General features: G+C 35.4%; 5 protein-coding genes across 6 annotated transcripts; 4 read left to right on the forward strand and 1 right to left on the reverse strand.

Annotated features, from left to right (window-relative positions):
• Positions 1-306: 306 nt before the first annotated feature.
• On the forward strand, positions 307-13,825 carry LOC140663792 (uncharacterized). Of its 2 annotated transcripts, none has more exons than XM_072888255.1 (4): positions 307-480; positions 3,204-3,245; positions 4,098-4,421; positions 8,512-13,825. In XM_072888255.1, exons 2-4 carry the CDS (start codon positions 3,230-3,232, stop codon positions 12,729-12,731), a joined length of 4,560 nt encoding a protein of 1,519 aa, XP_072744356.1. In that variant the 5' UTR covers positions 307-480; positions 3,204-3,229; the 3' UTR covers positions 12,732-13,825. The 2 variants fall into 2 exon arrangements, with proteins under 2 accessions (XP_072744356.1, XP_072744357.1); XM_072888256.1 differs by lacking the exon at positions 307-480 and adding an exon at positions 2,576-2,760.
• LOC140663802 (smoothelin-like protein 2) lies at positions 12,774-16,979 on the forward strand. Its single transcript, XM_072888280.1, has 5 exons — positions 12,774-12,831; positions 15,483-15,558; positions 15,753-15,876; positions 16,021-16,172; positions 16,306-16,979. Exons 1-5 carry the CDS (start codon positions 12,774-12,776, stop codon positions 16,427-16,429), a joined length of 534 nt encoding a protein of 177 aa, XP_072744381.1. The 3' UTR covers positions 16,430-16,979.
• A 145-nt stretch (positions 16,980-17,124) lies between these two features.
• LOC140663803 (transferrin-like) lies at positions 17,125-20,521 on the forward strand. The gene is made up of 2 exons (XM_072888282.1): positions 17,125-19,439; positions 19,700-20,521. The coding sequence occupies exons 1-2, from the start codon at positions 19,327-19,329 to the stop codon at positions 19,941-19,943; spliced, it is 357 nt and encodes a 118-aa protein (XP_072744383.1). The 5' UTR covers positions 17,125-19,326; the 3' UTR covers positions 19,944-20,521.
• A 1,930-nt stretch (positions 20,522-22,451) lies between these two features.
• Positions 22,452-23,997, forward strand: Spt4 (Transcription elongation factor subunit spt4). Its single transcript, XM_072888208.1, has 4 exons — positions 22,452-22,703; positions 22,811-22,917; positions 23,221-23,276; positions 23,741-23,997. The coding sequence occupies exons 1-4, from the start codon at positions 22,635-22,637 to the stop codon at positions 23,857-23,859; spliced, it is 351 nt and encodes a 116-aa protein (XP_072744309.1). The 5' UTR covers positions 22,452-22,634; the 3' UTR covers positions 23,860-23,997.
• Positions 23,998-24,188: 191 nt separating this feature from the next.
• On the reverse strand, positions 24,189-27,603 carry LOC140663760 (uncharacterized). The gene is made up of 6 exons (XM_072888206.1): positions 26,010-27,603; positions 25,524-25,914; positions 25,275-25,438; positions 25,057-25,198; positions 24,731-24,873; positions 24,189-24,579 (listed from the first exon to the last, which is right to left on the reverse strand). Exons 1-6 carry the CDS (start codon positions 27,153-27,155, stop codon positions 24,361-24,363), a joined length of 2,205 nt encoding a protein of 734 aa, XP_072744307.1. The 5' UTR covers positions 27,156-27,603; the 3' UTR covers positions 24,189-24,360.
• Between the last annotated feature and the right edge of the window lie 127 nt (positions 27,604-27,730).

The following is a 27,730-nucleotide window of genomic DNA, read 5'->3' on the forward strand; positions in this document are numbered from 1 at the left end:
TCGCGATAAAGAAATTTCAACATGGCACTTTTGTAACAACAAAAATACATTTTCTCTTCTCTATAGAAGCCGACAACATCCACTTTCTTCGGAACACAAAAGAACACAAAGAGAAGATGTCCTCCGAACCGATGCCAGATGATCAAGTCATATATACCGGTAGCGGAAGCGTTCTCTCGTTCTCATTCTCCGCGACCGGATACCGTGTGGTGTACCGTGTCCAAGCCGGCTATGCGCGCCGCCGCCAATAATTCCGCTATTTCGGGCCGTCTAATTTGGGCCTGGTGACGCTATGCTTTTAACGGCGGCGTTGATAGCGAAGCATCATCCAGCGCGGCGCACCGTCGCCACCACCACCGTCGGCCAGCAATAACCATCGGAACGGCGAGAGTTTGGCGGTGACGAGACAGACGCAGTCTCCCGAAGGCTTGTGGGCCTCCCCTACTTCTACTGCCGACGCTGGTCCTCCGATCCTTAAAGGTAAAACTTCATCCCTTAAGGCAGTTCCGTTCGGACTTCGCATCTTCCGCCAATCGAATCCATAACTCTTTCGAGACAATAACCGGCTTATTGTGACGATATATTTGGATTGCATATACATATATCGAAACTTTGATGAAGATTATTGTGTAAAAATGTCGCACAGTGATTAATTCCTTGGCACTATTTTTTTATAAAGTCTTTTTTTCCGAAATAAATCTTGAGAAGTTTTTTATTTTTGTGTTGAATTAATTTAATATATATAAAATGAGAATTTATTATAGAAAAGATAATATGAAGAAAGATAAAATTAATCAAAATATTAACATTATACAGCAAAAGTGCAACAATATTTTAATTAAAAACCGATGATATAATATATATGCAGATTATTTTTAATTATGCTGACTTTCATTATTATATAATAATATTCAATGATACGTACCTATACATGTATCTCTGAGAGTCTCGAAATAGTTAACTATTATATATAATGCATGTATATTGCAGAAAAAGTGAATCACTACCGAACACTGAATTTGTGCTCCGAATTTGATAAGAAATAGTTGTGTCATTCAAAAATTTTATGTGTTACAGTTTGTTGTCTGTAAGTTTATTTTATTGTGTCGTTATATTATTAGCAAAATATAATAATCTTCTTATGAAATCTTTTTACAAAAAGATATCTATTTTCATAATTACAAAAAGCATGTTATACGGCAATATTTACTATTTTTCTTTATTTTTAATTCACATAAAAAGACAGGAAGATCGAGATCAAAAACTTCCTACAAAGTTATTACATATTTACTACTGTGATTACTACATCGAAATAATTCCAAGTATATTACAATTAAGATAAATTTAATGGATTTTTCATGGTGCAACTCGTACTACTTTAAAATAGTATGTTCTTTCAATATATGAGTTTCAATTTTTCGTAGCTTTGGTCAAAATATTTTTTGCTATAACTTTATTAGATTTATTTGAGCGATTTACATTTTTGGAAACTTTGCATTCCGGCGTTGCATCCGAAAATACGTGACCGTCGATGAAACGAAAATTCGACGAAATCGTCATCGTGACTCGGCAAGCTTCAACTAACAGAATGGCGAAGTGATTATTGGCATCCTGCCACGTGGTATCATTTATTAAAAGTCACGATTGGAATGTATAGTAAGACAAGAGAGATGAATCGGGGATTGTAGTTAAACATTTGCGATCTCTGGAAGAAAATGTAACATCGCGAGTTGTAACACAGTTAGACTATCAAGTCAAATAGCAAGTTGTTTATTTGTCTATTTCAAGGAAAGCTAGTGGGCTACAGATAAAGAAAATAAACTATTTGATTTTTTTTTTAAACAAAGAAAGGTCGGGAAAAATGTTTGAGAAGGATCTAAAAAGTATATAAAATTTTTAAGCGTTTTTTAAGCGTCTCTCTTTTTGTAAAAATTTTTCGTCAAATCAGAGAGACTAAACGCAATTCTAATACAACAGTAATTTAATTTAGTTACAATAATGATTTAATTTAGTTTAATTTAATTGCTTTTCAAGCATCTAGAAAAATTACCTCTAAAAAATTGAATAAAAGAATAAAATCTTGAATACTTTTCCCAAGTTTTTTTTAAAAAGCAGAAGAGCATTAAATCACACTGAAAAAATGTATAATTTATTATTAATAATTTTAATAATTTTTATTAATACTTTTCTTGAATTTTAATTATTGTCTTCCTCATCACTTTCAATAATTCGTAGAATCGATAAAGTGATGAAAGGAAGTAAGTGAACGGAAATGAGTAAACGAAATTTATCTCCGACTCTTCCGGCCGATCGGTTCTTGCAACGATTCTATTCATCAAGTCTACGCGTCGCAAATTTTGATGGGGAATCTCCGCAAGCGAAAATGCGAACATACTTTCTCGAGGGATCATTTGTAGGCATCTACCTACGCTGCAATTCGCCCGGCCTATTTATAAAGCGCGACCTCGTGGCATCGCGTTCGCCACTACCGCCTACCTATCATGGTCGTCCCGCGTGCAAATCAACGTGCGCTGTGCGTGTGTCTAGCCCTCTTCTTCCTAATTTCCGAACGTATCCGAAAACGGGTCAGAGCTATTTTCGCGCGAAACGGCCCTCAAAGCCACGAAAGGCTGCCGGCGACGATACTTCGTTAGATAGACCGTACCTCAGCATGCTTAGCATCTGCTTCCCTCTTTTGCCTCTGCCATCATCGATGACAAAGTGGATCTGTCCATCGACAAATCTAAGAACATCGCGAAGGTAGGCGTTTGATCCAACTGCGTACCCCTGTATCACGTCGCGTCTGATTTGGATTCCATTGTTTCGATATGTGATCACAGTCTATAATCTGAATTAAACATAAGATTAATAATTAAAGTTTTTTATCTTAAATGTATATTCTTCGAAAATACACTGCACTCTCTCATTAATAAAATTTCGTTATATATTAAACAAATCTGCAAATAATATTATAACTTTGAGTATGTGACAGTTTTTAATAATATCAGAGCGCCAAATTAAAATATTTTAGAAGATATCTAAGTCCATTTAAATTTAAAAAATTGAAGAAACAAACTAAATCCTCTATGCCTTTGATACTTTTAAAAAAATAAATAACTTAATAAAAAATCTTTTTATTTTATTTTAATAAGAATTATTTTGATAAAAGAAAAATATTATATATATTATATTTATTTTTCTAGGCATCCAGTTGAAACGACGTGCCGAAATGTCGGAAATAGAAGGTGAGAGCCCCTTTACGAGCTCCGTCACGACCGTGTTGCTTGAGTGTCATCGTAGATAGATAAACGAGTGTCAGTTGGGAAGAAGTCACGGGAGAACGAACGTAATTCAGCGTATGCGGGCAAAAATGTAATGTTTAGTATGATCAATCGTATGTGTAACGAAATGTAGAGCGTTATTAACCCAAGATTCTGGATGACAGCACTCTCAAACGTACCTCTGTCTACTGTCTTCGCTGGGGTGCAAACAGTTCACATCCCATCGCATTTCCGCGATGTAACGCCGTTCGTATATTCGCCGCTGCACTGTTTATTAATAAGAAACGTTCGCCTATGTCATCGATCTTTATACAGCTCTGCAAAACGGCCAGAAATAATAAGCTTCACTCTTATTCTCTTCTTCTCGACAAGAATTGAAATTTAAAAAATTAATTCAAGGCACATTCTTCTGCTTCATCGCTTTTCTTTTTCTTCGACTCACCAAAAATGAGACGCTGTAAAAGTGAAATTATTAAAACGCTCATAAGACGTAATAACAGGTCGCCACATCTTTAGCCATTTTGTGAAATTTTTAATTTTTATATAACGGTATATTTACACAGAAATTTAAACAACACGAAAACGTGAACCTGTTGTCTTAAACAGGCAACATTAAGCATTCTATTCTATGGTACATAAAGTTTGGCGACTAACACATCAAAAATTTCATCTAATCTTTCAAGCACTGTCGTACTTGCTCATTACTGAAACAAAAAAACATATTTTTATTGCAAATGATGGCTTCTCATTTCTTTTCCATTAACGTACCCACATAACGTGCGTTGCCTGTTATTTTCAATCATTTTGCATTTGCAGATCTGCAGGACGTGTCAGAACAAGATGATACTCAAGAAGAGACAACGGAAACAAAAGAAACTAGCAACGAAATAACAAGTTTAACAGAGGAATCGGATAGTTCAGAATTATCAGAAAAATTGTCTACGAAGGAATCTGAAAAAGAGCAGCGAGAGGAAGTTACAAAGACAGAACCAGAAGAAGTTATAGACATAGAACGAGAAGAAGTTGAAGAGGAAATTAAAGAAGAAATTAAAGAGGAAAAGCAAGAGGAAATTAAGGAGAAAATAGAAACGGAGACATTGAGTCACGAAGAGTCACAAAAAGAAGAAACGTCAAACTCAGGTTGGTGTGACGCTTACGTTTATGTATTTGGAAAACATTGATGGCCCAGTAAAAATACAATCTTAATTTAAATCTTAAAATCTTTAAATCTTAAGTAATAATTTAAATCTTAAAAGAACAGGCAAAAAAACTCTGATTTTTAAGAATCTGGAAAATTTGTCGAATGTCATATTTATCTATGTACTTTCTATTTTATGAAAAGAATTAAATTTGAAAAAATAAAACTTGGAGAGAGTTAAAATTAAAAGTTAAAAACCGAAGGGTAATTAAAGCTTGTGCCTACTTGAAATTAAATAAGCAATAAAATTTTGTTACACATTATGTAATCGCGCACCAAAAAAGTTAAATTTTTATGAGAAACTTTGATTTTCAATTCGACAAAATATAGTTGAGATGAAATTAATTGCATCGAATCTAAAATTAGAAAATCTGCCGTTCATCTATTAAGATTGGCGTTTCTAGAACATCTTGCGGCTCCGGAATAGAAATTCTATTAAATAAGTTGCGCACAAATTTACGGCGTTTACAGCGTGTTTACCATCGCGCTTGTCGGAACCAATCGTCGTTGCTCACCAAGTCGTCGACGTGTTTGCGTTAGCGCTGCCATTATTCGCATAGACGTTCGCGGAGTTTATTTGAATAGCGACGTCAGCGGGATAAGTTTGCTGCGAATATACAGCGATCTGCGTTTCTCGCGTGGCATGTTTCAAGGAAATCTAAACCTTCTTACGTGAACTATTTCGGTCGCGGTACACAGAAGTTTCCGCGTTATTTACAAATCTCACGCTCTCACAACGATATACATGGTGTTCCAGGGTCACCACACCACCTGCTAATGACAATTCTTGAAATCATTTGGAAACGATTTATCTTCAATATAATGTCGAAGGGGGTCGTCATTTTATTCAAGTTTCTAATTTTTATTCTTATATATTTTTCTAACTAAACTTTAAATTATAATTTTATTAGTAAAATCTCTATTTCAAATTAACTGAAGAAAAGTTTTAATAATTTTATAACTTTCTATAAAGTTTGCTAAAAATCCTATTTTTTAATTATTTATAGCTCGAAAATTATTGTTGATTGACATTTTTACAAAGAAGAAAAATCATCTTCAAATGATCCCAAAAAGCTGCCATTAGAAGATGGTTCTGGGACATTTTGTATGATTACCTGATACTGTATAATCGAAATGTTTGATTTAAATTCTTGTAAAATAAAATGTTATGACGTATCACAAAGACGATTAAAAATAAAATTACTAACAGAAACAAAGAGATATAATCGTCGTAGACTGGAACAATGAACGAGATGAAGGAGAATAAATTAGCAGAGAGAAAGACAAAGAGAAAGAAAGAGAAAGAGTAAAATTGGCACAGAGACAATAAAAAGGAAAGTATTATAAGTTGAAACATAAAGCGTTTAGAATATATAGAGTGGAAAAGTATCGTCATTAGAATTTCGAATGAATCACTGGAAATTCTTTTAGATAAGTGCAAAACGCAGAAAGTGTATATTATTTGCAAAACGCACGTAAACGTTACTGATTTTCTCATAAAAGAAAATGTCATTTTTTACTACAACTGATTCGTATTATGTCTATAATCTACAAAGAGAAAGGTAACGCTGTGTAAATTTTTCATCCGGAAAAAGAGGAATGGGAGCGATAGCAATGTAGAACACGGTAATTGGGGTGCGACCAATGTTATGTATCTGTGCGCATTCTCATCTGCCATTATATGCCATAAAGTGCATCTTGTAATTCTATTTGTTTTATATATTCAATTTTTAATCAATTCATTAATAATTCAAATATATGTCACTTTGCTTTCAAACATCTTAATATAAACAAAATCAGAAAAAAAATCATTATTCATTATTATTTCTTAGTCTAATTTCATTTTCTCACTTTATTATTATTATTACACGATTTCGTTACCAAAAATAAAAATGAGAAGGAAATGAAATACACAAAGCTGCATTAAATCGCGATGTAACTATGACAGCTGGCAATGCTCAGCCATGTATAATAAGCTGTTGTAAGAGATGTTGCTCGCGCAAACCGCGCGCGCTAAGATAAAGAAACGGGAGTGCAATTTTCGGCGGATTCGCTTTGTGAGCGCGGGTAGTTTCGCGCCGTGCCTCGCGTCGCCTCGCCTCGCCTCGCCTCGCCTCGCCTCGCCTCGCCTCGCCTCGCTTCGCTTCGCGAGCAGCTGCAGCAGGCGTCGAACGAGCGACCGAAAATAAATCCCCGCGCGAGAGAGGATCCCTGTGCGCGTTGTTTTAAATAAAGCGAGCGAGAGCGCGCGCGATAGCCTCCGAAGCCGATCAGCTCTCTCGCGCCTCTCATCTCTCGGCTCTCTCTTCGCGCGTCGCTCTCTTCGCTCTACACTCTCTTCCTCCTCCTCTTCCGCTCGAAAAAATCGGCACGATACGGCGGTAAAAATATTGTGTGTTCCATTATCTGTGGCGAATAGCGATCGAAACTCACCGCTCTCTCCCTCAAACGCCTATTCGCGCATCCCCCGAGAAAGGAGACTCAAATTCGTACAGTCGAGTGCCAAGTTGCGTTGAAGCTCGCGCGCGCGAGAAGCGACGCGGATTCGCGACCAAGGGAAACCGGTTGTTTTACAATGCTTCTAACAAACTGCTCTTTCCACGTCCCGCGCATCTCTTCGCGCGTGTCTTAAAACGCGTGACACGTTGACGTGCGGAAGAGAGATATTCCGAGTCGGGCGGACGTGCGAAGCACACGTTTGGAGAACGCGTGCCTTCTCTCGGGCGACGATAAGCGAGTGCGAAACTAGTAACGAGTCGGAAAACACGGTGCTAATGTGTAAAAATTATGCGTCGTAGATTGATTTTTAACTCGGGCTGTTTGGAAAAAATGCTACTTGTCAAAAAAGATTTTTAATTAAACGTCTCTATCGTAAATTAAAGCCAATTGTTTTGATAGGGAAATAGTGTTTTTTTTTTTTAATTATCCAGTGTTTTGTTATTGGTATCATTTTTTATATATATCTCGTGGACTAATTATCACTTTTCTACGCATTTTTTTAATCGCGCGATATCATTGTCAGCGCGATGCAATATTCCGAGCGTAAAGCGAGTGACAAGTAAAAAAAGGTGCTTTCAAAAATAAATATTAAATGTTTAGAAAATCTTTGTAAAACAAACAAATGTCTTCTCGAGCAATAAATGATTGTGAAATAATTTTAAAAAGCAAGATACACGAATTTACGTAAACATAGATGTAAGATTAAATATATATTTCAGTCTTCGCGAGAGAAAGAAGCACCACTTGTCAAGATTTATGCTCGGATACTTTTCAATCGTGAATTAAAAATAGCGATCGTTTTGGCAGAGAGGCAGGGAGTTTTCTTCTGCTATCAAAACAGTATTTTATCGTTAATACATTTTCTCCGTTCAGTCAGAAAATATAGTAGGTATGTTTTATTCCAATTGTATAAAAGTAATTTTATTTCAATGCTATAAATTTACTTTTTTCTCTCTTTCTCCAGTTGCAAGTAATTTGTAATTTTATGCAATTTTATATCTATAAAAAATAATTGATTTATTAAACATAATATTATTATTTCATATATTCTTATTTGAGATCAATAATATTTCTAATATTTTTAACAATATTTCTTTCCGTTATTTTGATAGATATTATAATAATGTAATAGATAAAAAATATATGTAAACTTTATATGTAATTTGAAAGTTATTGGAAACTTATGTGCTATGTTTAAAATCTAGTACATAAATAAATATATAAATAAATTTATGATTATCTTTAATAACGCATTAACAAAAATCTCATTAATTGTAAAAGATAAAAAATGCGATAGAAGCTTACAATAATTCAGCTAACAAAAATCCTATCAAATCCTATTAAATCAAGTGGTTCATAATAGAAATATGTTTAAAGACTAATACAGATATACATATATACAATAAATATATAAATATATAAATAAATATACATATACATATACACAATCTATTTTAACTTACATAAATATGTATAAATTATAAGACTCTGATATAATTCTGAACCATCGTCCGCTCTTTTCCTCTTAAACAGAGCTGGCGACCGCCACGAGAAGCGCGTCGTCGGACGACGGCGTGCCAAGTCCGGGGGTGGAACAGACAGAACCGGGTGAGCTGAGGATCGGAATACCATCGGCGACCATCGCCGACGACGGTGGCAGCGGACAGCAGTGTCGTCGCATCGGCAGCGGTCCCGGCGTAGGAGTCGGTGAGTGGAATTCATTGCCGGTACTGGTAGAACGTCTGCGCGAGGCGCTCGAGCTGTCCCTGGCGACGGGCTGCCGACGAGGCGGCGGTGACGAGCCGACGGCGACGTTGCTCGCCGAACCCGAAGGTAGCGGCCCCGACCGTAACCGCGCGCGCCGTTCCTTGGAACAGGCGTTGCTCGACGGCCACGAGAACGATCCCGAGCCGAAGAAGGATGAGCTCAAGTTCCTGGAGGATCTGCTGCTGTCGGACATTCAGACCGCGCTCTCGCGATTGCGCGAGACTCTAGAACACACGGACGTTGCGACGCTCGCCAAGCACGGCGGAGTGTCGGATCCTACGAGCAAACTTTACCTTCTGCGACTGGTGTCCAGTCTGCTGTCGCGACTGCAGGTGCCGGAAGAAAAAGAAGAGGAGGCAGGGAACGGCGAAAACGGCAGAACGATAGCGTTGCAGAGTGGTCTCGTCGTTGCGTCACCTGGACGTAAGCGACGAGGTGTCAGGCATACTATCGGTGTCTCCGCTGAAGAAATCGCACACGCAAGAAAGCAGCTAGAAGAGAGTAGCGCCGATCTGGCGAGGCTGAACGATCAAGTCTCAATTCGACAACGGGAATCGTGGCTGCCCGTGTCGCGTAACGCGACAAGTAATGACAGGCACGTGGAGGAGATCCACGACAAGTACACAAAGGACGTGATTAATCAGCGTCAGTCATTGCGTGACAAAAACAAAGACTCTCGTGAGGATACTGACGCATATCGCTCGCTGATTCCGCCTCAAATCACTTACGCAGATCAGCCTAATCCGGTGAATGGTGAATTTAATATACATCAGACCCGGCGTCGGGGTAGCGTAGACAGTTATCAGGAGAAGGAGAGCGACGACGAGGAAGCCGCAATCAGGAAGGCGAGTGAAGAACAGAGTCGAGTGACGAAGCTCGCGGCAGCTCTTCGGCAACGCGCGGAATTGATTAGCGCGAACAAGTGTAACAACAACAATAATAACAAGAAATTTACGGCAAAAAAGTCGAAAATCAAGCGCGCCAACACCGTCGATATACCAAGCTACCTGAAGCTACAGGCCGAGAGTCTCGACAATCCCGGCTGCGTTCTGTTACGACGTCCCATCAACGTAGGCGACAAGGTCACTACGAACACGTCCAATCTTGCCGTGCCATCGTTTCATCCCAAAACGGAGAACGATAAAAAGTTTCTCGCACTCATCAACCGGAACAACGAGTCGCAAACGTACAACGCTACGCCCGGCTTCGTCAAGTCTTTCGGATATACTAAAGCGACAGATATGACGTCAATAACGAACGAAAATTGGAACAGCCGGTTCTCAAACATCAAGACCGCCTTTGATAAGCCTGTAAACGAGGCGGAAAACAAATTGTCCCCTAAACCGCAACCCGCAAAACGTTTCCCCATTGTATCTTCTCAGACGACGAATAAGAAAACATTGATGGGCGATAAAGAGCACAACGGCTTTCCGTTCGCGAATGCGTTGAAGCTGGACGCGGGCTTTAGACACGCGCCATCGTCGCTGTTCCGAAAGATCGAAAAGCCGCAGAGGCCAAGGTCTCCGCCCAGTTATCAGTATCAGAGGGACAATGCACCACCGCCTGGAAATACTTTACGCGAGAAAGCCAGAATTATGTTCGATCGGGATAGCAAAGTTCGTCAATCGCAGCATCCGGCGAGATTCAACGAGAACTCCCATAAATCTTCCTTTCCGCGACCACCGTGGCTCGAGCATACGGACAGGCAGATCGAGGGTAAATCGAACAACATGGTTACCGAGAACGGACGGCTGGATTATCGGCTCTTCTGCAAGCAATTCGCACCCTTTGTCGGCAAGAACTCTGGGACTCCAGAATCCAACAGATCACGAAACGAGGAGTCTGGTTGTAAGCCCAACGAACATGTCGCGTCGTCGAACGAGAAACTAGGTGTAGTGGACGGAAAGATTTCCTTCAGGATGTTTCCTGAGAGAGAATCGCAGTATCATCTAAACGAGCCGCGTCGCGTCGCGATCGAGAAACAAGCAAATCGAGACAAGTTCGACCACCGCAGCGAGAAGGACATTTTCGAACCAATCGCGGTACGTGATAATAAAGACTTGTCCGGAAATGAGTCGATTGATGCAACGCTGAGAGGTAGCTCGTCTGTGGCTATCCAGACAGGCGTCCACAGTGATCATCATCCGGAAGAGGCACGTGTGTTTCGAGTGATTCCTAGAGTCTCAACAACCTCGCTGTCCACGTACAACAACGCGTCCGTCCAGACTTATGACGAGCCGGAAGTAGAATCCAGGAAGCAATGGCCAACGCCTCGACACGTTGACGGGCCATTAGATTCGAATTATCGTCCCGCCGAGGATCCGAAACATTTTGTCCTGGACCATAACCGAAATTATCATATCACGGCAACTGATGACGCTTCGAGAGACGAAACTTTGCCGTTGATGAATAAGAATATGTATCACGATGTCGAGGAAGACGTCGTTCGTGCATCCAACTTGATGGAGAATCTTTCTCTTTCGACTCTTAATTATCAATCGCCGGAACAACACGAGCGAATCTTTCGCATAAGCCCGCAACACGAAGATTTTTCGTCTAAACCAGCGACCGATAATCGATCGCCGATACATCAGAATTACCCGCCATACATTAAACCTTATGCGGATCCGTTCCAAGAGAGTCAAATATCAAACACGACATCGCGCGAAATTGTCGAGGAAGATTCTTCATATACAAATAGCGGTGCTTTGCCAGAAGAACAGAATATTCAGAATCAGGACATCAGCGCGGACGCTGGTGTTGTCACGCGATATACCTGCGCGATCGCAACTGTCGCATCCACGGATACTCCGGAATCGAAGTCCGAAGAAACTAATGCATCGCCAGTTCCTTCGTCACCCTTGCAACTCTGGTCGCATGCGACTAGCAACGAGAGTATCACCACCGAGGATGAAATACGCCGGCATAATATGTTGCAACAAAGCTTGGTCCGTCGATTGCAAAACGAGCGAGCGACGCTAAACGATCATCACGCGTCCATCGCTAATCAGTCCGACAATTTTAATCAACCCAGCGACTTTAGTCCACTTCTAAACAATGTTAATCAGCCTTCGAAGTGTTTACCGCCAGAAGTGCCGAAAAGACTGGAAACGCCGAAAAAACTGGAATTACCGAGAAGATTGGAGCCGCCGAGAAGGTTGGAGACGCCGAGAAAATTAGAACCGTTGAAGAAGCCAGAATTACCAAAGAGGCCGGAATTACCAAAGAGATCGGAACCACCGAAGAGATCGGAACCACCGAAAAGACCGGAAACACCGAAGAGACCGAAAGGTCCACCGGTTGTCAGCGGTGGTTTGTTGTCAGTAGCACCGTCCTCGGCATTCGGGGCGACGAATCGGGTCACCGCTCTCAGAGGACAATACGAGGTGCCAAAACCGGGAACAGAGCGAAAGGAACGCTCACCGATTTCGAACGGCACGATGGATTCAAGCGACGAGTACCTGGTATCCTGTGCTAATAAACCATCCAGATCCATTGTCCTGTCCAAATCCGAATCGTGGCATCAGCTGGCAGTCTCCAAAAACCATCATATCTCGTCACATCCGATCCAGATTGACAGTTCACCGCAATCTCTCAACCGAGGCACGTCCTACCTCCCGAAACCGCCGACAAAACCCAAGTCGCCGTCGTCCTTCAAGATGAAGAAACAATACGAAGCGTCCTCGTCCTCGATCAACATGAAGAGGATGGAGGACAAGGTACGCAGGTACTTCGATAATTCGACCACGAACGACAACGCGGAGATGAGAGACTCGAAGAACAGACGTTTCTCGTCGCGTGACTCGGCCAAGGGTCCTATCGCTCTGTCCAGGAGTCGCACCATGCCAGGAATATCCGAGGAGAGTCTGCGCCTATTGATTCCGGCGCCACAGATTTCCACGACGAACCTCAACAGCGCCGAAGTGGACAAGGTGTTCGATGACATCTTCGAGGAAGTTGTCAGGAACGACGATCATCGCTTCTGATCGGCCACCTTTCCTCGTCCGTGTCATAAACTCTTCACGTTTATGTACGCGAGAGACTGCGATGAAAGTGACGTCCGTCCGGGACTTTTAAATTCTCGGTGTAAGTCTGCGCAGCGCTGACATATGATAAGAACACTTGTACGTCACCGTTAATCTCACTCGCTGCACAACGAAGTGAATCGCTAAACTGTGATTTTGTCTAATTAATTGCTGCAATTTTAAAACGACGCATTATCATTTATCAGTTAATTATAATCAGACTATTTATATTAGAAATTTGCATTATAAACAATTATCGTTGGTTGCTTGTTTTCTTCTGAAAGCGTAGTTTGCTTCCATAAACGTTAACTGAAAGATTTAAAATTAATTATGGTTTAATTAAATTTCTATTTCTCTCCGAGTTTATTTTGATTTATTTAATGGTAGTGAAATACTTATTTTGATTTATTTAATGGTAGTAAAATACTTTTTCGTAAAAATAAAATCAGTATTATTGTGCATTTTATGTAAAATGCCACGTGTTTTAGTAGAATCTACAAATTTAAATCATTTTTGATAGTTAATCGTAGAAAAGAAGATAATTAGAGAAAAAGAAAAAGAGCTGAAGGAGCACAGTTAACGCGCGATTATATGAGCTTAATGAGACCTGAATCTACGGTCTAATTAGCTGTACATAATTCTCCGTTTTCACGGTTATAATTCTACATCCGACATTTGACACCGAAACTCTCTCTTCAAATGATCTTACAATATCACGAGATGATGGATCTAACACAGATTATATAGAAGCCACCTTTTCTTGAAGAACAGAAATGTGTGTTTCGTGATACAAAAGCTATATAGCTATATTATTACGAAGAAAAAGCATATTTCGTGCGGAATCGACTCATAATATGGTCTTCGTCCATTACGAGTCGTCCAGACGGTAGTGCAAATCGATGCAACGACCATCATCATACACTGATATCCCGTCATCTCCTTCGTTCTTCTCGACCAAGATTGTTTGACACGTGTGAAATATCAGCGCGTCGAGTAGTGAAGCTGTTGTACAAAATCTTCTCTAGCGAAAAATAAAGAGAGAGAGAGCATTGCAACGCATCGATTCCACCGTTATCCCTCTTGAAGCACATTACATAGCTACCCGAGGCATATAAAAAATCTACATATTTAACAGCCACGCGTGACGTCACCGACACGATTGTGCATTTCGCGTATGCGTCATTTTTTTCATGTTTTTTTTTTAAATTCGAAAACTCGCGACATGCACGTGTCCCGCGGACAAACTTTGAGAATCGCTACAGGATCCATGCCAAACCCTGAATAAAGCAGTGAGTCACAGCCCTTATTTTTGTTGATCCTTTATTACGCAGTAGCGTACAGTTTGCACTGCTGTGTAGATTGTGTGTAAGAGTGTATATTATCGTAGTGTACGTGCCGAGTGTTGCAGAGCATAGCGATGGCTGTGATGAGTCAATTAACGCTCAATCTATTGAAAATGTCCCTCGAATACAGATATTCGAGAGTGAAAAACCGGATATACGAGTCTTCACGTGCACACAGTGTACTTTACGTCACACAATATTATACGATTACATTGCAAAACACAAACATTTGTTTTCACACACACATACACATAGTACACACATAAGTACATTATGAGTTCTAGTATAATTTAAGATTTTTGATATTTTTTTTTTGTGAAATACTTTGCGGTGCTTGCCAAGTAATACAATTTAAAATAATGAGCAATATATTGCACAATTTAATATTTCATTACATTATAATCGTGTATATGGTACATGTTTCTCGTAGTAGTAACATATTATATTTCAATTAAATTAAGTCTTTGAATGGATATTATTCTATTTCAAAGATCTGCTATTCTGCTAATTTATGTAAAAAATGTAATTGAAACTTAAAAGCCAACTAGGAGAATAATAATCTCTATGATACTTTACAAAATTTGAATTACTAAACAGATTCACCAGTAGAGATCAAAATAGAATTATATGTATATTCCCGAAAATAGAAATATTTCTTAAATCTTAATATATTTTTTTTCTAATTTAAAAATTCTCACGCAAATTATAAAAAAAATAGCAAAACTTAAATTTTTACGTAAACGCAAAATTTTACTAGTATATTTACCCGACGTGCTTGCCGCCACACCCCGTTACAAGTCCCGTGGGTACAAGTGCGTTGTGTGTGCGTGTGTATACGCGTACAGGTACCTACCTACCTATTCGTGCATGTGGCGTCGATCGATACCGAAACTCGTCAAAAAAATCGATTCCGTTATTATTATCCACTTTGCCATCTGATTTGAAAAAAAAAAAAAAAAAAATTTTTTTACACAAATTTGTTCTGCTTATCGGCCAAAGTTACCAAAAATACTCGAAAAATTGATAATTATCATGTAAAAACATACATGTATATGTTTTTCACGATTATCAAACCTGTTTTTTTATACTAAACTGTCATTTAATTTGTTTGTAAGACAACTAATGCATGTCACGCGCGCGTTGCAGGCATGCGACGAGAGTGAGAAATGAAAGATTTTGCTAGATCCAGTTTTCTAATAATTTGCACCTGTGCCTTTGATCAAGACTCAGTTATTAGGCATTTAAAATAGATATATAGAGATTAACATTTCGATCAAATTTTAGTATGCATCTCGGCACAAGTCTAACATATTGTGCGCTTTTAAAGCTCCTCGATGTAACTCTACAATAAATTCCATTCATTTTTCAGTCCCGAAAAAGCCGCTGTCACCGTTCGCCAAGTTTCGTCAGCTTGATAGGCAGAACAGCGCTTCTTTATCGCCAAGGTGAGGAAATAAACAATAAAATATATAAAGTATAAATGACACAATAATGATATAATTAATAATTATACAAATGATTGAGTGTGACACAGGTTATCAAGAAGCTGAATCTATGATTGATAAATAAATTTGGAAAAAAGATGTTCTAATTTTATTAACTTATATTTTTCTCATTTTATTGTAACTTTTTTATTTAGTCCTATAAAATCACCGGCGTCGGAATTTCGATTTAAATTTACCGAACCAACTGTACGAGACAATGCTGTGCAAATTAAAGAGCGACTGTTGGCATGGTGTCGGTCAAAAACCAAAGAGTATGAGGTGAATATACATCTTATTCATATGTATAAGAAATTTATTGAACCGATATATAAGTATATTTTCTATAACACCGTTTTTATAAGCTTAGTATTTTAGAAAATGTGCACTGAAATGAATCAATTTCATTTCTTTTCTCCATTTCAGAATGTGCAACTCGATAACTTTTCCACAAGCTGGAATAACGGTTTAGCATTCTGCGCGTTAATTCATCACTTTAGGCCGGACGCTTTCGATTACAATTCTTTACGTCCGGAAAATCGCAGGAAAAACTTTGAACTTGCTTTCACGAAAGCCGAGTAAGAAATAACTCCAAATTTTTCTTCGAATTTCGATATAAACGTCACCGTTGGTCTAAAGAATTTAATTGATATTAATTAAATATTTTATTTTTTATAATTGCCAAGAACTTTTATCTTTTTTCTTTTGCAGCGAAGTCGCTGGAATCGCGCCATTACTTGATGTCGAAGATATGGTGATGATGCAACGACCAGATTGGAAGTGCGTCTTCACATACGTTCAATCCATCTATCGTCGCTTTAAAGATGAGGATTAATTTTAAAAACGCAGCAGAAGCAGCGCAGCACAATTCCATTTAATACCAAGATAGAACATGTGACCGCTATTTTTGTAGAACAATATTATCTATTTAATTCGTATGTGATTTGAAGAGAGAACCATCTTTCTTTTTTCTTTTATATAATAAAATTAATGTTCCTGCGATCACACACATGCGAATCAAATTGTAAGGTAGTATGCATAAAATTTCAGATTCAAAGACAATGTCTTCCAATGATAATGATGACAATGATGATGAATAATATCGCGACTGCTCGAGAAATTATGCGCTCGTACGCGTCTTATATTTTCATATTTCGCATATTTTTTTGGTACAGCCTTACTAACGCATAATAATTTTGTACCGATGTTAATACAGCAGCTAATATGATTTTCGTGAAAATACACGATAATATTCGCATGTGTAAGCGAAAACGCTGTCAATCGTTGCCAAGTGACATTAACATCGATGTTATTAAAGCTAATAAAAATGCTTTGAAAGAGAGTACCAAAGAGATTTCTTAAATAAATATGTGATACGAGAAGGATCTCTCTTTGTTATTTTTTTGTCCTTTGTGATATATTTCTTTAGGGAATATTAATAAAATTATGTGACAATTAAAACATAAATTATTTACCGATAACGAGATTGGTCATATTAATTCTTTCTCCATTTCTTGCATAAAACAAAATTATTAAAAACTTTTAATAAATATTTTTAGCGTTTACTCAGCAAGCGAAAATGTTAGCAACAGTGATACAAGTAGATTTAATTTATATTTAATAATAATATTTCATCAATATATTGCAGACTGATGTAAATTATATCTACATTTGTATATCTACATGTGTGTTTTTTGTCGAGATGATAATAGCAGATGATCGATAGAAATTCAGCAGGTCTGTTTGTTTCGTGTATAATCACTTAAATATTATCATCAAGAATATACTCATTTATTTTTTGCATACCTATCAATTATTGCAGCAATTATTCTAGAAAGCGTGAAAAGCGAGAGCGCGTCAAGAACGAGTAAATTTTGATTACATATTAATTAAAAATAATCCTATTTATGTCGTGTTTGGTTTCATTTTAATCGCAAAAATCTCACTAATGCATTACAGTTATTTTCAACCTGATGAAATGCGAAATAAAAGTTTCAATTTTTATTTTATAAGATGTTTATATTATAGATAAGATCTCCGCGAGACTGGTGAGTCGTCGAAATCAAGAGAGAGAACGAATAAGGAGCAAGCGAGATGGTCAACATCAAAGGGAGTTCCGAGATCTCGTTCTCGAGTTTTTCTTTATCTCCAGTCTTTCGAATTATATTTCATCTTTTCGCAGAAAATAAAATTTTTTTATTTCGCATTTTATCGATTTGAAAATAATTTTAACGGATTAATGAGATTTTTGCGATTAAAATGACACCAAACAAGACATAAATCGGATTACTTTTAATTAATTAATAATTATAATTACGATTATGTTTCTAATTAAAAATGATCGTGGCGCCCCACTTAAGGGCACGAATATCAATTAGTAATTTGCAGTAATTATCATGATCACACATATGAGAATTCGGGCAGAATATTTATTATTTGCAAACAATTTGAACAACAGCCTGTGGATGTTCTTGGACTTATAGAAATTGATGGATATGTAAGATAATTACATAAATCTCATACAGAAAATTAGCAGTTATATAATAAAAATCAGAAAAAATATGAATGTATAAATTCAGAAATATTTATTAAAAAATATAATCCAGAAGAATTTAAGTATTTCTCTCTCTTTTTACAGATTGCTGACTTTCTAATATATAAGAGGAATAATAATCGCTTTAAAATCTTAGTTCTTGAAACAACTAATTCTTCCATGGCTTCGATCGGCGGTAACAAAGTGATTGTGTACACTTGCAAAGTCTCAAACAATTTCTACACACATGCCGTATGTGTTATAAATTTATCAAGACCTTACAGGATGCTTTATCACAGGACGAATATATTAGGTATACCCTCCTTATCTAAACAGTTACATCAAATAGAGATACAGATATAAATCGAATTACTGTTTTTTACGATTTATAAAAAAGCAACTATTTTTAATTAAATTTAAATCTCAAAATATTTAAATTATATTAATAAGTTTTCAAGACTCTATATAATCTTTATTTTTAAATTCTTTTTACATTATTCAAAAATTTTAAAAAAGACTTCTCTCGGTCTTGACAAGTTCGCGCCGAAGACCATCTGTCCAGGTTTTTATTCGCCACTTCACTTTTTCGATCAGTCTTGCGTTCTTTTTTGAGAATAAAAATCACGGTACCGTAATTAGGGTGGTGCAGTAATCAAGATGCTGCACAGATTCACGGTACTCGCAATCTTCGCGATGACGGCTGTACCCGCATCGAATTCGCCACGAGTGTGTAAGTATTTACATTGCTTTGACAATTGATTCACAGAAATATATTAGAAATATTAAAATTGCTTATCAGAGAGCAAAGAACAGATAACGATTTTTATAAAGATTTATACACATTTATGAATTTAAAAATCAAATCTCTTCAATCAAAAGGTCAAGCTTCGATTACAAAAAATAATAAAAACTATTTTATATTTATACGCTGATTCACAGAAAGCCGAAGCAAATACATTACACCAGTTTAATTATATTAAATAATTTCAGCATCTTAATCTCATGACTCTAAATATCATATTTCTTAATCAAGGTCGTATTTTAATTTCGAAACGTTTCAGGAACTAACGCAACTAAGTCAACTTGGCGAGAACGAGAAGGCAAATTGGTGGAAGGATCTTGTGCTGCTCAATGAAAAGACCTTGACTGTCGCCGCATCGCCAGTATCGCCGGAAGAGCATCTGAAAAACGCAAAATATATGGATATGATCGAGAGAAATTCCGAAGCACTAGAAAAGGACGCTCGTTGGTGCGTTTGGAGCCAAAGTGCGCTGAACAAGTGTCGCGCTCTCGCCAGAGCCGCGTTCTCCAAGTATATAATTGCACGTAGAATGTATCAATGTTTTTCTGTTGGACAATTGAAAGGATTTGCTTCAAAACAAATTTAATGAATTATTTATTTATTGTAACATTTAAGGTGAAAATTAAAGAGACTTTATCAATTAAACCTTAAAGATGTAAATATAAATTACAACACCATAATTTTATCTACGTAAATCCTTCAAATTTTATTATCAAGATATTTATTATTGATGAAAAGATGCTCATTACATCATGTTTTAATTTATGTAGAGATGCCAGACCTAGATTAGACTGCATACTGGAGAAGGATGAGATTGCTTGCTTGAAGGTCGTCAGAGATAATGGAGCAGACATAACTGTGATCGATGGCGGATCCGTGAAATTCGCAAACGACAATTATAACGCAAAACCGATCGTCGCTGAAGCTTATGGCCAGGGATCAACACAACTCAACGAAGTACCGACAGTCGCTGTTGTCAAGAGTGGCTCTTCCATAAACGGATTATATATTTAAAATGCAAACATTCCGATAAAATCTCTACATCTGTTTTCAAATAAAACGTATTAAAACACATGTGTGCGGTTCTGGCGCAATGAGTTGAGCGTCTGCTCACTATGCCTAAGATCTCGGGTTCAAATCCGAACAGAACCATCGAATTTTTACTCGATGTTATTTGATCGTCACCTCTCGGAAGGCAATGGCAAGACTACCGAGAGTATATCTTGCCGCAAAAATAAGGTGTAGAGAAGGAGGTATAGAGAAGGATAAAAGGGATTAGTGTACCTGAAAAACACCCCGGCAATCCCGAGGGAAGTCCGGTATAAGTCCGTTTATCCGTTTTTTATCCGTATTAAAACACATTAAATTCTGAGAAAAAATTAGAATTTATTTATACATATATTAAAATCGAGATGCCATATCAATATTGAAAGACTGTTACGTCCTGTAGACTACACGATTCTTTCTTTTCGAGAGGAATGCATAAACATTTAGAGATAATGATTCTAAGAACTCTCTACGGCGAAATATCAAAAATATCAATTTTCCAATGTTCCAATTATTCTATAATTATTTAACATATAAATGTTTTTTGATATGGTAATAATTATATAATAATGATTTTGTGATAATAATATTATGATAATAATATGCTAATATATGATAATAATTAATTAATAATTAAATATTCGATACAATTCTAATAATAGATCAATCTTTATTTATTATTAATGAATTGATATCTATTTTATATCCTTTCATTTCCTTTTTTCTAGCTTACTTTGTATTAGTAACAACTTGTGCATTTAATAAATTATTATCTTGCAAAATGGGCACAACTTCATTTGGTAAATGCTTAATTACAGAAAATATCGACTCCTTGATATTTTTATTTTGCTTGATCGTTCGATCTATCTCAGATTGAAGATTTGATGATTTTTTAGGCAGAACTTTGACATGTTCAGCACTCTTTCGTAACTTAATTTTAGTATGGACTTTATCTACATTTGGATATTTGGCTGCCAAGTTTTTAGGCCCAGCTAAAAGAATTGCACGACTAAGAAAATTTTCCAATAAATTCTTTCGAGTATTTATAAATCTACTTTCGAAGCAAGATTTGAAGAGAATACAATTGATTAATACATTAGCAATAAATATTTTTAAAATACTAACTGTATGGCTTTCTCATCTTGTCTTTCCACATCTCAATACTTGTAAATGTTCGCTTTTTTGGCTGAAAGATGTCTAGTTTTTCGAATATGCGCATGTTGTGATACTGTTCCGGCACATAGTGCATCTTGCGACGAAGTTTTTCTGTTTTCAGACTGAGATCTAGATAGAAAACAAATAAATGTAACATCTCTGCTGAATATTTCTTAATTAATATTTGTGTATTAATGTTAAATTAACAATTTAATATAAAATACAAAACAAGAAAAATATGATTTAATTACAGATTATTTGATAGATTCTTTATTTCTCTTTATTACATATAAAATTATTTTAAAAAATTTAAACACACATTTTTCATTTTTTAAACAAATATATAATATTTATTTTTATTTAAATGATATTAATATCGGAGATTAAAATGTTTCTAATGTTATAAGAAAAAAACGTTTCTATATGTTATAATAAAAATATTCGTCAATTTTTATAATTTGTTATAAAATAAAATTTGAATAGTTTATTTTACATAATAAATATAATATTTTTACTGTTTTGTAATAATTTCATACATTCTCTATTTTGTTTTTTCCAAATAAAATAATAAATAATCATTTTTAAAAATCATATTTTATAGATTTATATAAAAAATTTACTTGTATACATAAAATATCTTTGAAATTTATTGTTTATTTTATCTTTCTTATCTGAAGAAACACTGTTTCGGCAATTGCTTGAAGAACGTGCTCTACAAAAAAAAATAAACTTTCTTTTACAAGATACACAAACTAGCTTAGCAAAATTTTATAATTTGATTAGAGGTCATCAGTCTATTTACAAACTGATTTCTTTATAATATTTGTATGTAAATAATTTATAATATATTTATCAATTTTAACTTAATATTTATAAATTTTTTTTATATAAAATCAGTTTTAATTTGTAAAATGTAGAATGTAAAAATAGAGTTTAATAAAAGAAAAAAAATTACAGAAAATCAAGATATTATTGGCGAAATTAGAATATTGACAATATTTATTTGGTTATTTGATATTAAAAGTAAATTATTGCCAGAGTGAAGAGAAATAACAAATTATTTTTGGGTGAAAGTGAATAAGCAAAATAATAAATTTTGTGGACATAGCACGGAACAGAACCATAATCTGTGGACATAGCGTGTTATCCTCTGAGAAGTTTTGTGGACATAGCTATGTAGTTCCAATGTCCATTTTTTTATAGACATAGAGGCGTCTTGAATTGCGGTCGCACTAAAGTCACTAGATTATATAGTGACTTTACGGTCGCACCTTTTCAGGCTTCGAAATTGGTTACGTCATTTCCTGTCAACTCTATTCTAACTTAACTTAATCTAACCAAACCTATCACTCTCGTCTATGCGTCTTGTTGTATATTCAGAAAGATTTCGTACTTCGAATGTATTTGTATTCACGAAACAGTTCCAGCTGTAAAGTTATTTCCTCACTTTTGTGAATAATTGCAATAAAATTATTTATATTATATTACGTTATAAGAATAATTATGTCCATGGAGACCGTACCGAAAGATTTACGTGGATTAAGAGCATGTTTGGTTTGCTCCTTGATTAAGGTATGTATCTAATAAATTCTAAATTCCTAATAATAATCAATTCTTTAAATAAGAAGCTAATACAGAATTTATATTTTTGAACTACATTTATAATTTTGCTTTAACAGACCTTTGATCAATTTGAATTTGATGGATGTGATAACTGCGACGAGTTTCTTCGAATGAAGAATAATAAGGATAATGTTTTTGATTGCACGAGTTCTAACTTTGATGGGTAATATGCAATAATACATATATAATTGCTTAAGAGTAATTTTTTAAATGCACACGGGAATGTAGTGAATATTTGATAGCGCAAAATTTTATTCTTTTATTATATTTTATTTAATATAAGTCTGCAAAAAAAGAAGAAAAATTATTAAAGACTGTTTCAAAAGCTGATATAATATGAATTATTATAATACATGCATTAACAATATTGTATACATAATTATATAATGAATAATTCTATTATAAAAAAATAAAACAAATTTTATCACAATTCATTTACTTCATCTGTTTATACTTTGTTTTCTAGAATGATTGCTGCAATGAGTCCAGAAGATAGTTGGGTGTGTAAATGGCAAAGAATAAGTTAGTATTTTTAAAATATGATAATACTTTTTAAAAGTAACTAAATCTTTTACATAGTTTACTACAATTATAGTTGCACCTTTTTTTTATTTTATATCAAAAATCTTTTTAAAAGCTCTATTCCAAAGTTATATAGTAATATAAAGAATTATTAAATCATATATATAAAACTCTTATAATACATGTTTGTTATTTTTAATATATATATTTCTTTACATATTTTAATAAATATATTTATTTCTGAGATTTTTTAAACGTATAATACATTTATGCACATACAGTAGTCTTACATACAAATGTTGATATATATTTATCAAGGAACATATTTATCTGTGTATACATACAACTTTTTCTTACTGTTAAGATGTATTTAAATAGAATGATGCGCAATCTCTTTTTAGGAATTAAAATTTCTTAATTATTTCAGTTATGGCCAACATTAATAGAGATTCTATTTGCTTCAGATCGTTTCTGCAAAGGTGTTTATGCTATATCAGTATCAGGACGGTTACCAGCTGGTGTCATTCGAGAAATGAAAAGCAGAGGAATAGTGTATAGGCCGCGCGATACGAGTCAACGTTAATTGTTATCATAAAATAACTAGAAGACATTTTTTAATAATGTGTAAATAATATAATAAATAAATTAAAGTTTTTCTAATTTATAATATTGCATTAAAACTAGATCATTGTTTGAAATGCAATCACATTATTCATCATGTTAAAATAAATATATAAACATTTGGATATATTTAAATACATCAATATTTGAACATATTTAAATATATAATTTCCACATTTTTATATATCATTGTATGTATGTTATTATAAAAAATTTTTTAAAAGTATAAATAAGGACTTAATAAATAATTGTATAAAAAAAACAAAATTTACACTTTTTTAATTATATACATGTAGATGATTTTACTACATTAATGGAAGTTTTACTAGAAATAGCATTCTACTTTTAGAGATTTTGAATATTAACTTTTCAATCGAATTTATGAATTCTATTGATAAGATATGTATGTAAAATGTGTGTATTCTTAGTCTGAATTAGAAAACGTTGCAACTATATGCAGACTTTAAATGTGGCTTCCTGGACATATATTTGGTTGATAAAGTAAAGAGTATCGCATTACTGGCAATTGATTGTTTACGCAATTAAGCCACAAATTTGCGCATGTCACGTGATAATTATTATCATTGTAAACAACTCGCCCACTCGTAATAACTGTTAAACACAGGGAGCAAGACACGCATTCTCCCTGATGTAATGGCCAAGCTGGTAATTCAGTAACAATCTGTAATGTATTATATATATATTATAATATATACAAATATATATATTTTATAATGACAGGATTTTTGCATAAAGAAAAGGATGCAGATATTTAAGAACAAAAAATATAGGATATAGGTAAAAATATTAACATTCATATAATTCATACTTACTGGTATGTTAGCGTAAAAAGGTTCCATTTCAGCCCAAATTCGATCAATATCCATTAAAAGATCATCAAATCCAATAATGTTTATATCCAACTCTTTGTATGAAAAATTAACACGTCTACAAACGGCTGCAACTTCAGCTAATTCTAAAAAAAAGAAATATTTTACAATTTTACATTATATGTTTTGTGTATATATGTGAATCACAGGCAGTGATGTATATTCTTGAAGGTTTAAAACAATATGAATTAATTTGATTTTTAATTATAAAAATGTTTTGATATAATGCACAATATTTTATGCAAATATGATATTCAAAGAACACCTACGACAGAGAAAGTTGTATCCTTGGGCTGAATTTAAAACCTCCTGCAAAACTAATTCTGACGTTATATTGGTAAATATGTTGGCTGCAACTTGTAGTAGTAAAACACAACTCTCCATATATTGCTTCCATTCCCAATACATATTCTGTAATAAAGAATACTTGATAAAATATTATAAAATCAATATTCTTTTTATATTTTTAACATTTTGATATTTGTACCTGCTGTGAAGTTTCTACAACTTGATCTTCCTCTATGTTTGAAGGTAAAAATGATTTAAGATCTAAGCTAGGCACAGATCCTGATCGTGGCAGTGCTTCGGATGGACCACTAATCAATTCTACACTATTTATCGAAATAGCATCCTCTTTTTGAACATTCTTTCCTAAGAATAATATACTACTTGATTTAAACGAAATAAAACGCAAGCAAAAATAAAATTCCAGCATGTGTTGCAAAAACGCACTAACCTGACTCTACCAATTGTGATTCAATCCCGTCATCGAGTTTTAAATTATTAAACGGCTCAGATACTTCAGATATAAAGTTCAAATCTGTTAAATTATTGTTGTCAACATTAGAGTGTGTTTTACTAAACTCAAAATCTGCAAATATATTGCTAAAGCTTTCAGTATCCGAAGCATCTGATATGATCGTGGGATGATTAGCAGATGGTTGTTCCGCAGACATAAATTCTCCGAACTCGTCGGCCGATTGATTGTTAATAGTTAAATCTAAATTTGCATCATTCACAACAGACGTTTCCTGAACTAATGCACGCAATGCACTGTATTTATCTTCGACTTGTTGCAAGCTCATTAAATCTTGTTGAACAGAATTAGACACATCTACTGTGACAGCCTACAGATAAATTTACATATGTATACTTTCAACTTATATAAATATGTAAAAAGATATACTTGCTACAATTATATGCAATGGACACATTTATTTACCTTTGGTGTTAATTCTGCTTTAGGCGATATCTCTTTATCGTTGCTAAGAGATATAGGCTCTATTAAGCTTGTCAGATTGTTGAAACTTTCATTGTAATCCTTAGGCGAATCGTTATTTCTGATCACAGTGTCTTTGAGTATTACTGTTTTTGATTGATTCTTTACTCCGCATTTAGAAAATAGATCCAATGGGGCTTCTATTGTGAGTTGATCCTTACTTTGATATGGTAAACTTGCAGATGTACGAAGCTGAGTATTAATATGTACAGTTTTTGTTCCTGTGGTGACTTTCTTGGCTTTGTCGATTGTTTTCTTCACTCCTAGATTGTGATTAGCGAGTCTGCTGCCAATTGCGGAACCTTGTTTACTATCCCAGATCGATGCAGTGGAGACGTTAGAAATCGGTGCGCTTTGAAATTCGGTGAACTCATCGCAGGATTCGTCAAAGGAGGATGCAGGTGGAACGTCGGTTTGAACACGCGGAGTTTGTTTTACGTTATCTTTTAACAAATTATTGAAACTATTTGCAGTTGCGCCAGACAGTAGAGTCTTGCTATCAGAACATGACGTTTTACCAGATGTATTATTTGAAAAGGATATATTCGCATCAGGCATGGTGTTCACGTGGGTTCTAACTTTAACTTTTCCCTTAACGTCAGGGATATATTTTCCCTCTACACCTAAACTATTGACATTGAACTCCTCGTTACCATAGTACTGAAGTTTCTGCGTGTTTGTTTGTGCAGTAGGTTGCAGATTCATTAAACATTCTATGTTTAAGTACGGTGTTGGTGGAAAGGGAAGTAAATGTAATATATCGAGACTATTGAAGGTGTAAGAAGTCTGTGCAGCAGCAACGAGAGCCAGCACGACGTACAGTTCTTGCTCGGTCAGCTGTCCCGCATACTTCTGGTTAGCCAAACTCCATATATGACCGAGTACCTCCGTTGGCAACTGGCTGGTGAGCAGCAGCGGAAATACCTTGTTGGTGTCGACGAGCAACTCGGTCTGCACGCCATTCGACCTGACTCGATCATCCCGCACTGCCTCCCATACCATCTTGTAAACTGGTGGTAAAGTGGTCGAATTGGTCCACAGCCAACTCGGCAGCTGGTTCAGTCTCTTATTCGCGTGGTTCTTATTCATCTTTATCCAACGAAGATCAAATCGACGAATCTCGTTGCTACGAATGTCGCAAATAACGTAGACTCATCGACTTCGTGTGAGAGTTCATATTCTAATTCAGTTGCTAGCTTGATGCGTACGTTAACATCACCAAGATAAGTCATCGAACGTCCTTTAACGTCAGTCACAGAGATGATAATGCGAATATTTCATTTTTTTGCGAGACGTTCTAGACGAGAAGCGTACACAATATCACCTTTACGTCGACTGACATGTGACGTCAATTTCACCTGTCATACCCCCTCCCTTAGATTAGGGTTAGCATGTCAGATGTATTTAAATGTTTTTATAGGTTATTAAATATTTGTCACAAGTTACTTAAAAAATTGAACTATATTTTTAATTCAAATTTAATTAATGAAAAATTATAATCCATCATTTATCTTCTAAGCTTACATTTATCTTCCGCACCTGTCAAACGCTTAAAAGTAGATAGATCGAAATATAAGAGATAGGAGGCTGATAACATAATAATTATGTATACATATTTCTAAAGAGACCAATGACAACCAATCACGCTGCAAGATAATGGACTG

Source organism: Anoplolepis gracilipes, chromosome 3 (assembly GCF_047496725.1).
Source record: "Anoplolepis gracilipes chromosome 3, ASM4749672v1, whole genome shotgun sequence".
In the NCBI taxonomy this organism is placed as follows: domain Eukaryota; kingdom Metazoa; phylum Arthropoda; class Insecta; order Hymenoptera; family Formicidae; genus Anoplolepis; species Anoplolepis gracilipes.